This window comes from Mastigoproctus giganteus, chromosome 7 (assembly GCF_048544385.1).
Source record: "Mastigoproctus giganteus isolate SK-2022 chromosome 7, ASM4854438v1, whole genome shotgun sequence".
Lineage (NCBI taxonomy): Eukaryota > Metazoa > Arthropoda > Arachnida > Uropygi > Thelyphonidae > Mastigoproctus > Mastigoproctus giganteus.
In genome coordinates this window covers 179,122,602-179,135,222 of record NC_143581.1, presented here as the reverse complement: position 1 = coordinate 179,135,222, position 12,621 = coordinate 179,122,602, and the positions used below count along the sequence as shown (strand labels likewise).

Sequence of the window (12,621 nt, the reverse complement as noted above, 5' to 3'; positions counted from 1 at the left end):
AGTGTGAGTGCCCAAGGCTATAAGTTTATAGCCTCGAGTATTTCTGGCAAACATGAGCATTGTGTCAAAAAGTGAAATAGTAAAGTTAAAATAAGCACCTGTTAAAACAATTGCTAAACACTAATCTAAATTAATCAAGTAAGTATTAGTGAAAGAATTGTGTGCAATGCTTTCTTTGCAGTTTGCAGTGTAAAAGCAAGTACGCATATTAATCTTTCTCCTGGTCAGCCATTCTCATTCAGACCACAGTTGTTGGGCTGCTGCACCGATTATCATGCTCTCCAGGTCAAGCGGTCTGGTGCGAATCGATTGCACCAATTTATTAGTGCTATTTATATAAATGCATATTATTTTTATTTAACTTTGAATTTTTAATTTTAATTTTAGCGAACCAAGTGTCAAGGAAAAGAAAAACTGATTCCGAATGTTGTATCTTCAATGAACTTTGATCGATCAATTATTTTTTTTTTTATAAGGGACAATAACCGATGTACGTGCCTTATATGTAAGGAAGCAGTTTCTGTGTTGAAAGAATATAATTTTAAACGGCATTATACGACAAAACATGCCTCGACTTACGATAAACTTCAAGGAGAGTTGCGAAACAAATTACAAGAGCTGAGCTTTGATTTCAAGAGGCAACAACAACAGATGACATGTTTCACTAATCAGAATTTAAATTTAATTAGAGCTAATTTGTGAGCATCTCAAATCATTGCTGAAGAAAGGAGGGCTCTTACTGATGGTGATTTTGTGAAACGAGCATGCCTATTAATTGCAGAAGAAATATGCCCTGATCGAGTTAAGCACTTTGCTGCTATAAGTTTATCAACGTCAACTTTAACAAGAAGAATCAAAGACTTTTCTTCTAATGTTAAATATCAGCTGAAACAAAAAGTTACAGATTTTATAAATTTTTCTATTGCAATTGATGAAAGTGAAGATATTACCAACACAGCACAGTTACTCATTTACATACGTGGTATAAATAAAAATTTTGAAGTCACAGAAGAATTGAGTGCACTTGAAAGCTTGAAGAATAGAACTTCTGGTGAAAACATATTTTATAGCGTATCAAAAGTGTTTGAAGACCTGCAGCTTGATTGGGAATTGTTGACAGCAATTATGACCAATGGTGCATAGAATATGGTTGGAAAAAATATTGGTTTCATCGGCCATGTTAATAAATATTTTGATTCCAAAAACATCAAAAGATCTATGCAATTTCATTGTGTTATTCACCAGCAATCGTTGTGCAGTAAATTTTTGTTTTCGAACACAATCATGTCGACTATAATTAGTATTGTGAATTTTATACGCAAAAATGGCCTGAACCATCATCAGTTTAAAATTTTCTTGGAGGAAAGCGAATATGCCGATTTGTTGTATCATATGGAGGTACAATGATTGAGTTGTGGTAATATATTAAAAAGATTTTTTCAACTCAAAACCGAAATAGACATATTCATGAACAAAAAATAAAGTAAACCAGTCCCAGAACTAACAGACTCTGAATGGTTATGGGAACTTGCATTTTTAATAGATATTTGTGAACATTTGAATACATTGAATAAAAAACTCAAAAGTTGCGATCAACTTGTAAATGACTTGTACTACAATATTAAAGCATTTCAGACAAAATTAGAATTATTTAAAAATCAAATTGAACAAAATAATTTTTCCCATTTTAATTAACTTCTATAAAACTTTGACAGAAAATGAATTTCCAGAATTAAAAAAATTAGCAAGAAGAATAACTTCTATTTTTGGTTTCATTCTTCTATTTAGATGAACATTTGCAAGACTTTTTAAGATTGGGAACTTCTACTATTAAGCCTAACATTTCAATTATTGCTAAATCTAAACAACTACAAACATCTCATTGATTTGCTATTTCTATTATATCAAATGCGATTATAATAATAAAAATTGTGATTTTTGATATGATTATAGCTTTTTTTTTTTTGCAACAAAAGTCCAATTCTTATAATTTTTTATAGTTTTTTGTAATAACAAATGTGATTATAACAATAAAAATTGTGATTTTTGATATGACTGTGGCTTTTTTTTTTTCATTGCAAAGTCCTTGGACTTTATATAGAAAGTGGATCTTGTAACAACCCTTATTAAGGTAAAATTATTATAAATATAATACATTGTAAATTTAAATTTACAATGTATTATAGCATTTAAATTAAAGTATTACAGAAATTATAAATATTTATTTATAATTTTATAAATATCTCGTATTTATAATTTTTTATGATTTATAATTTTATAAATATCTCGTATTTATAATTTTTTATGGTTTTTCTATCTTGTATACCCCTTTTGACCTGGTGAAGTCGCTAAAATTGCTTTTTTGGTTTACAGTGTTTTTAGTCATCAAAATTGCACTGACTCCGGTCCGCCTTTTTTTTTTTTTTTTTTTTTTTTGTTAGTTGTTGGCGCATTGGCTTCTGTGGCCATATCGCACCTCCCAAGGTTTTTGCATTTTCTACTCTGATCCAAGCCCGAGGTGGAATTTGAACCCACAACCTTTGGGTTGCCAGGCAGGCACTTTACCCACCCGACTAGCCCGGTCAGTGCCATTTGTTATGAATTTTCTATGTGGCCCTCCGATGAAAAAGGTTGGGGATTTAAAGCATACCCCTGATTTAAAGCATACCATACAAATGCAGTGTTAAGGGCGTTATGAATACAATACAAGAAGACATAATGCTGGATGTCCCCCCCCCCAGGGGCCCACATCTGGTGAGTATGGGCTTGGCACACCCAGGGTCCTGAGCTGGATATCATCATTCTTCTCTTTCTTGGTGATTCCTTTCTACTTCTCTCTCTCTCTCTCTCTCTCTCTCACTCAGGGTAATAGGGAATTTTTTTTTTTTTTTTTTTTGGCCGGTGCAGCATAAGCCTCAGGCTTCCTTGCACCATATGGCTAATAATAATAATAATGTCACAACATACTGGGAAAAAAATCTATAGCGCTGACTGTATCATTGATATTCATGAGTCACTGTATGAGATACAGCAATCCACTATCAATGTTTGCTGGGAGAAGCTTTGGCTAGGGGTTGTCACCGAAATAGCTGCAGTTCCTTCCATTGATAACGAAATTTGAGACATTGTCCAGCTGGATGAAAAGGTCTTGTAGACATGCATCCATAAAAAAATTGAGGAGTTGCTTGTGTTTCACAGTCAGGAATTGACTGAAGACAATCCTGTTGAACTCATCAAACGGGGTCAACAATCAGGATAAAATTGAGGATAAAGATGAAGTAGAAAAAGTTAGTTCAAAATCTACTCTTAATTTGAAAGCTCTAGGAGAAATAATGAAATTGCAGAGAACATTGATAGACAAAGTTTTGGAATATGACCCTGTAATAGAGAGGAGCCTCAATTTCAAAAGAAAGATTCAGTGTGCATGTGGTCCTTACATTGAGATACAAAATGAATTACAAAACTTAAAATGGCAAACCAACATCACGGACTTTTTCTAGATCAACCCTTCTTCCTAATACGTTTTTAAGCATTTTAATGTTTACCTTTTATTTGATCTTGTGTTTTAATATCAGAATATTTTGGTTTTGCTTTTTCTTTATAATAAAAATTTATTATATAGTATCGGTGTAAACACACCATAGTTAACCCATATATTTGAACTACGTATGTAGTGTAGAGGGCATCGTTTTAATTGTATCTCATAATGTGATTGTCTTCACAACGAGATAGCTACTATTGCATTATTTATTTATTTATTTATATACTAAGCGTTATTTATTTGAAGTAATGCAATAGTAGCTATCTCGTTGTGAAGACAACCACATTATGAGATACAATTAAAACGATGCCCTCTACGCTACATACGTAGTTCAAATATATATTGGTTAACTATGGTGTGTTTACACCGATACTATAAAGTTAATTATCAAAACCCATAAGGAGGGGTGAAATTGGAGTGGTGTTTTTTTTGGCTGATGCTGCATAAGCTTGCTTTCTTGCGTCATATGCCTCTTCTAATGCTAATGCTAATTCATGGTCTATTCAATAGTAAGAAAAGGTTGTGGGGGACTACATGCTGTATGGAGTAATGAAATTTTTAGATATGCCATACACATGGTAAGTATATACCCTGATCCTTGACATTACATGGCCTTGACAATGCCCCCTCATACACACTACTCAGACTCCTGCCAGTCACTATCTGGCAGAGTAGAGGTAGCAAGATTATACACTAGCTGATCCATAAGCCTCCTACAGAGTTACCAATAGGTTCGGTCCAGTGTACCAACTAGAGGCCAGCCTGTGAACACCATTTTAGAGCTGTACCCTAGAAATGTAAAGAAGATTGGATCTCGCAATGATGTCCATCATAACCTGATGTAGATTTGCTTGAGCATGTACAGAGAAGGGCAACAAGATTGGTAAGCGGAATGAAGGGATAAGCTTACCAAGAGAGGCTTAAGTTCTGCAAATTGCAGCGGCTGGAGACTAGGCACCTGTGAGGTGATCTGATTGAGGTGTATAAGGCCTTAAATGGGTTGAGCACACTGAATTCTGATGGGATTCTTTCACTTGTTCAGATTATGAACTTAAGGGAGCATAAATTCAATTTGAGGAAAGACAGATGCAGAATAGATGTGCAGAAATTTGCTTTAGCCACCTGGTGGTTAATTGCTTGAACAAACTTCCATCTGTCGATGTGGGTGTTGATAGGTTAAATAAATTTAAGGAGGAACTGGACAAACATTTAGAGAGAATTGTTTTGTAGATTTTTTTTTTTTTTTTTTTTTGGCTGATGCTGCATAAGCTCATACATTTGCTTTCTTGCATCACATGCCACTACTACTACTACTACTACTACTACTACTGGCACCTCGGTAGCCAGGTGGGAAGGAGCAGCAGTGCGTAGCACACGCTTCTTGATTAGACCAGGGTTCGAGCCCGTCACCACCAAATACGGAGGATGCGGAAAGGTCAGGGAATGACCACCGCATATCCCGGAGCAATATGGCCTTAGTCGCTAATGCTCCTAAAAACCAAATAACAAACAAACTACTACTACTACTGGCGCCTCCGTAGCCAGGAGCGGCAGTGCATAGCACATGCTTCTTGATTAGACCGGGGTTCGAGCCCGTGACCACCAAATACAGAGAATGCGGAAAGGGAATGACCACCGCATATACCCGGAGCAATATGGCCTTAGTTGCTAATGCTCCTAAAAACCAAATTACAACAACAACTACTACTGCTACCTCAAAAGTCATCAGTCATACTACATGATGGAAGGGATGGGAAGGGTTGACCAGAACCTAGCTGTGGAGACTAAGCATGGGTTTCACCACTTCAAGCCTCCAATAAGCAAAGTGGTGGTATTATACCGGTTGATGAGAGTCATCTACCACCTATACTTGCATGTGCACCAACGCTAGGATTATAGCAAACACATTTTATGAATTTGAAGTGATGGATAAGACATCCAAGGCAGATATCATGGGATATCAGAGACTTGGTGCCACTCAGGTATAAGGAATGCAGAATTGGAATTTGGGGAGTACAGTGTGTACCGGAAGGATAGACAGGGTAGAAGAGGAGGAGGGATGATGCTATTAGTTGAGAAACACATAAAATCTAAGGAAGTGCATCCAGTTGACATAGATGGACAGTGCAATGATGAGTCAGTTAGGTGTGACATGAGCACTTGGAAACCAAAAATGAGGGTAGGAGTTTATTATAGGCCTAATGACTCTGATCAGTACAATAAACAATTATACAGAGAAATACAGTGGGCCAGTGAATCAGTGTCTTATAATGGGGGATTTTAACTTCCCAGATATAGACTGGAACTTGTGGATTGGTCACTCGCACACAAGTAAGGGTTTTGTGGATTTATTGCATGATTGTTTTTTACAGCAGCATGTTAGAGAGGCAACAAGAGGGAGCAACACTTTTGATCTGATTATCAGCATTGATTATTTATGCATTAAGAATTTACAGATAAACAAGCACTAGGTAGCAGTGATCACAGTGTACTGATGTGGGATTTACTTAAAGATGTAATTACCATCACGGGTAAAGGGAAGAGTTTTTGCTTTCGTAAATCCGACTACAGTGGTGTCAGAGATTTTTTAGGATCTATACAGTCGGAATTAATTGATGTTACCAACAGCAAATTCTAAATGAGAAGCATTCGAAGAATTCCAAGGTTTTTGTTCCAACTAAGAAATACTGCTCTAGATTCAAGTCCAAATGGATGTCAGATGAACTAATGAGACTCGTGGCAGAGAAGAAAAATGCATGGGATGCACATAAATTGTCAGGCGACATAGAAGCCTATGGTAGATACAAGCTAGTCTGTAATCAAGTCACAAAGGAAGTTAGGCAAGCTAAGGCAGATTATGAAAAATCTTTGGCAAAGGATGCAAAGAAAAACAGCAAAGACTACTTTACTTATAAAAAGTCTAAAAGGAAGGGGATGAATCAGATTGGTTCACTTGATATCAATGGTTTGACTGTAAGATCATCATTCTCAGATAGCTACCAAACTAAATGTGTATTTTGCATCTACATTCACACATGAGGAGTTATTCAAGGAGGAGAGGGCCAGATGTTTATCAAACTCTAACAGGGAGATAAATGATTTTGGAATAACTGAGAGCAAAGTGTAGAAGAAATTATTGAAGTTAAACATAAGTAAGGCACCTGGGGTGGATGGGATCTATCCAGTTATATTAAAGGAGGCAGCAGAGGAAGTAAGCAAACCCTTAGCCATAATTATGAGAGGATCCTTGGACTTGGGGGAAGTCCCCATGTACTGGAGGTGTGCAAATGTATCACCAATTCACAACGGAGGATAAAAGGGTGACACATGTAATTACAGACCTGTTAGTTTGACTTCTACTGCAGGGAAAAAAATGGAGTCACTGGTTAAAGAAGCATTGCAGGATCATTCAGACAAGACTGCAGCAATAATTCAGACACAGCATGGGTTTGTCAAGGGGATGTCTTGTCTGACCAATTTGATTGGGTACTATGATGTGGTTACAAAGAAACTGGATGCAAAAAATAATTTTGGTATCATATATTTGAATTTCTGGAAAACTTTTGATACTGTTGCACATGGAAGACTACTGTACATATTGGAGCAGAATGGTATTAAGGGTAAGTTGCTACAATGGATAAAAGGATGGTTGAGTGGGAGAAGACAGAGAGTGGTGGCCAATGGGTACTGCTCTATGTAGACTAATGTTATTAGTGGAGTCCTTCAGGGTTCAGTGTTGGGCTTGTTGTTTTGTATATTTATCAATGATATTGATGAAGGTATATCAAGCTTAATATCAAAGTTTGCAGATGATACAAAGTTTGGCAGAGTTGTTAATAACAGTAATGACATTATGCTGCTGCAACAGGATCTGAAAAGTTGGGTAGATGGGCTGATAAGTGGCACCTGAAGTTTAACATTGACAAATGCAAAGTACTGCGTATGGGTAGCAGTAACCCCAGAGAAATTTAACAACTATGTGGTGTTACACTCAGGGTAGTGGAGAATGAAAGACACCTTGGGGTAATTTTGCAGTCAGATATGAAGTTTTCTGAACAGTGCAGACAGGCTGCCAGAGTAGGTCATGGGGTCTTGTCAATGAAATACAGCAATTTTGCAAGCAGGGATAAGGAGGTGATTATCCCCCTGTATAAGGCAATGGTCAGGCCACACCTTGAGTACTGTGTACAGGTCTGGAAGCCTCATTTTAGGATGGATGTAGAGTTGCTAGAATGAGTACAGAGAAGGGCAACAAGACCGGTGAAGGAAACATAGGGGGTGCCTTATGAAGAAAGGCTTAAGTTCTGCAAATTACAGCTTCTGGAGACTAGGCACCTGTGAGGCGATATGATTGAGGTGTATAAGAGGCCTTGAATGAATTGAGCAGGCTTAATGCTGAGGGGATTCTTCCTCTTGCTCAGATTACAAACCTGGGAAGGGCATTGATTCAAACTGAGGAAAGACAGTTGTAGAATAGATGTGCGGAAGTTTGCATTTAGCCAGCAGGTAGTTGATTCCCGGAACAAACTTCCATCTATTGTTGTGGAAGTTGATAGCTTAAATAAATTCAAGGCAGAACTAGATAAACATTTGGAATGAATGGATCAGTGAAATGGGAAAGGTTTTTTTTTTTTTCTGTTTTTGGCTGATGCTATATAAGCTTGCATTCTTGGATCATGTGCCTCTTTTTTTTTTTTTAGCATTAGTAGAGGCATTTGATGCAAGAAAGCAAGCTTATGCAGCATCAGCCAAAAAAAAAAAAAAAAGTAACATAAATAAATAAAAATAACCACTTCCACATCACCCCTCTGTTCGTTCGAAATACCTGTCCAGCTGAGCCTTAAACTTATTTAGGCTATCAACTTCCACGACAAGGGATGGAAGTCTGTTCCACCCACCAACCACCCGCTGGCTAAAGGCAAATTTCCGCACATCTATCCTACATCTGTCTTTCCTCAATTTGAATTTATGCCCTCTCAGGTGATTTTTCTGAGCTAGAGGAAGAATCCCATCAGCATTGAGCATGCTCAAACCATTCAAGGCTTTGTACACCTCTATCAGATCACCCCGCTGGTGCCTAGTTTCCAGACACTGTAATTTGCAAAACTTAAGCCTTTCTTCGTAAGAGAACCCCTTTGTCCCATTCACCAATCTAGTTGCCCTTCTCTGTACTCGTTCCAGCAGCTCTACATCCTTCCTGAAATGAGGCCTCCAGGCCTGTATACAGTACTCTAGGTGTGGCCTGACCATTGCCTTATACAAGGGAATAATCACCTCCTTATCCCTGCTAGAAAAATTCGTATATATCATTGACAATACACCATGAGCTACTCTTGCAGCTCGTCTGCACTGCTCAGAGAACTTCATATCTGCCTGCACCACCACCCCCAGGTCCCTTTCATTCTCTACCACTGTCAGTGTAGTACCACAGAGTTGATACGTTGCTCTGGGGTTGCTGTTTCCCATATGTAGTACTTTACATTTGTCAATGTTAAACTTCATTTGCCACCTCGAAGCCCATCTGCTCAACCTTTCCAAATCCTGTTGCAGCAGCATAGTGTCAGTAGTGTCCTTGACAACCCTGCCAACCTTCGTATCGTCTGCAAACTTGGACATTAAGCCTGATATACCATCATCAATATCATTTATAAATACAGAAAACAATAAAGGCCCCAATACTGAACCCTGAGGGACTCCACTAATAACATTAGTCCACGATGAGCAGCGTCCATTGATTACCACTCTCTGTCTTCTCCCCCAATGCTAATGCTAAAAAAACTATACCCATTTAACAAAAATTTTATTTGCTAAAAAAAAAAAAATCATATTCCAGTTCACTTAAAAATGTTAGAAATATATAGTTTCTCGACCAATAACATTTTCATTTAGAAGAGAAAATGATGTTCGCTTATTTCACAGATTCATGCATTTAGATACTAAGAATAGTCTAACATGCACTGCCTTACCAAAATATTTTAAGAAAGAAACAAAAAAGTTTAAATTTGTTGAACAATATAATAAAAAAAACATTGCTCAAATTCTTATGTTCAAGAGGCTCTTTTGCAGTAGTTCTTGGCAGCTAGAAGTGAAACCCCACTGAATGAACCAATTCTATAAGCAAAAGTTCCTTATCTCAAGTTCACTTTAGGACATGAAACTCCGAACCAGGAACTGACTGGTTTAAGCAGTTCAAATCTCAACAGTTGATTAATGTAGAGAGAACACAGTTTTACTCTCTATGCATTATCTGTAATGAAATTAGTTTTTCCTTCAAATATTAAGCAACAACCATGGCATAATCACTGATTTTATATGCTATTACGGAATGTGGGTAATAAAGTGCTATTTCTAAATCTGGTCAAAAGCTCACAACTGAACATTGATGTGAAAATATATATGGAGTTTATGTAGAATGTCCCGAATTGTATCAAACTAACTATGCAGCAAAATTGTTTTTGCTTTGTGTGTGTGATTGAATATGAAATAATCATTGATAATATGGTTATATAACCATTATGAGATGACTTTATTCCTTTAAAGCACTACTTTTTTGTTGTACTGAAAGACTTGTAAGTCTTTCAGTAGTACATTAATAGATGCTGAAATCTTTGCTAGTTCTAGAATGAAAAAGGTTGTGCAGAGGATAGACACAAATTTATCAGAAGTTGCAGAAAACATGTTTTGCCCACAAAAGCTGTCTTGCAGTTAGAAACAGTTAAAAGTTTATTGATGCAAGGCATGTATGTGAAGAGTAGCATACCAGATAAAATGAAATTTCTTGAAAACTTTAATTGTATGTTGTGATTAAAAAAAAAAAATCAGCGTAATTTATATAAATGGTTAATTAAAAAATAGATGTGTTTGAACATGTCAGTTATGTTTACATAATGCTTACTGTATTGCATTCATTTTGTTCATGTCACTTTTATAATGAGTTTATGGATATATTTTCATCAAACTCTTTCAAGTTAATTATAAATATGTTTGACCTGTATTTCTTTTTGCATTGTTTTTATTTACTTTTTTTAATACTGTTTTAAAAATAATAGCCTCTGACAGTATATTTTTTCTGTAAAGTATTTGGTATGTGTAAAGTATAAAGAATGTTTTACTTAGTTAATTTAAGATTAAAATTACTTAGTCATCATAGTCTTAAAAATGTTATCTTCTTTTCCAGCTATAGGATTTAAGAGGCTAAAAAGGGATTCCTAACTGCCTAAAGGCTAGTATAAATAATTGCCTTGAATCATTAATAAATTTATATGCATCTAAAATACAGTCAGACCTCTATATAATGAAATTGATCATTCCCTTGAAAAAATTCATTATACAGAAATTTCGTTATAAAGAAATATGACCTTTTCAACAATGAAAAATACTGTAAATTTGGAAATATAGGAAAAGATGGGAAAGAAGCGGAAATGAATAAATTTTCTAACATTTTAAAACAATTTATTAATGCATACATATTAAATAATTTATTTAATATGTATGCAAGTAGTCGTTAAGAAATGACTACTTACACGATGCCTACAATTTATTAGTACACTTTTAAGCATTATGTCATAAAATATTTTGTTACTTCTTGTTGTACACTGGATTCTATTGTACACCGTTTATAAAAATGTTCACATTTGTTTAAACTTTAAACACTCGGATATATTTTCTGTTACATTTTCTTCCCACTGAAGGTCTTGATGCAACATTTCAAATGCTGCCAACATTTGTTTGGAATGTTTAATATTGCCCTCATTTTCATCCAACTCATCGTCGATATTGTCACTAGTTCTTTAAATATGCTCCAAAATGTTGGAGTGACTCAGATATTCAGCTACTATGACATCATTATCAACTCCTAAAAATTCGACAAGAACAATTTCTCCACTGATCAAACCTCGCTTGGAACTCTTCCCAAGATTGCTCAATGTCTTCTAGTAGTTCATCCCTCTCATCTCTGTTAATTAGCATTTCAGCAAAACCTGCTTTTGCGAAACAATTCTTAATCGTTGTTTCCATCACATCTTGACTCTGCACTTTGGCCAACTCTGATATGCACATCCACAAATCTATAGCAGAATCTATAGGTTGGTTGGTTTCTATTCTCAGTATAATTTTTTTCAGTATGCGCCTTCCATAGTGCATTTTCAAATTCTTGATAATGCCTTGGTCCATTGGCCGAAGTTAAGACGAATTATTCAGAAGGAAGAAAACAAGCTTCACGCTTGTAAGTTTCAAAATTAACCCAGTGAATGTGGGCAGGGCACTTGTCGACAGTCAACGTGATTTTTCTGTTACTTTCGTCATTCAAGGTTTTTTGTTGTAGTTGTAGTCCAACTCTAACAACTTTACTCCCTTGAAACATTGTGGTTATTTACTTTTGCATATTACCAAAAGCTTCAGTTTTTCATTAACAGCCATATTTGCAACCAAGAGTGTAATTCTCTCCTTACTATTTTTACCACCTAAACATTTATCACCTTTAAAAGTCAGTGTCTTGTTCGGCAAAAATTTAAAGAATAGACATGTTTTTCATTAATGTTGAATATGTCTTTAGACCCGTAGTCCTCCGTAATTTTTTTCGAAACTGTTTCTTTCCAATGGGTCTTCTTCAATTGCAACTCCACTTTCATCAGAAATAACCTTTTTGAGCAAGCCATGATGCTCTTTAAATTTGTCCAGCCAACCAGAACTGGCTTGGAATGTTTTGTGCCCCAGAAAAGATGCGTACTCCATAACCTTTTCTTTTATTAATAGCCCTGATATTGGCATGTTTTGATCTCGAATCAACTTCACCCACTTAAAAACTGCTTCATCTACATCTTCCCAAAGGCATAATTTCGCCCGCATCTGACTGGGTCACATTTCCTCAAACAGTTTGAGAATCAAAACAGGGTTTTTCAGAATGGTTGACGCACTACTGGCAGGGACATCATATTTTAAAGCGATTTATTTCTTTTTTAATGCCGTGATCTACATATTAAACACTTCCACTTTTTCACACTACACTCAAGGATTTCCTCTTAGACACTGTAAGGTTACTTGCACAGCAGTTAAAACAAAGCTGAAATTAGGGAACACTT

The 12,621-nt window shown here is 36.0% G+C and overlaps 1 protein-coding gene across 1 annotated transcript in view; it reads left to right on the top strand.

Annotated features, from left to right (window-relative positions):
• Positions 1 to 12,621, top strand: part of LOC150083362 (fanconi-associated nuclease 1-like) — a 177,737-nt gene that overhangs the window by 141,083 nt on the left and 24,033 nt on the right. The window contains exon 12 of the mRNA XM_090377215.1: positions 10,719 to 10,763. Within this exon, the coding sequence (XP_090233341.1) occupies positions 10,719 to 10,753 (35 nt within the window). The 3' untranslated portion in view covers positions 10,754 to 10,763. The remainder of the gene's footprint in view (positions 1 to 10,718; positions 10,764 to 12,621) is intronic.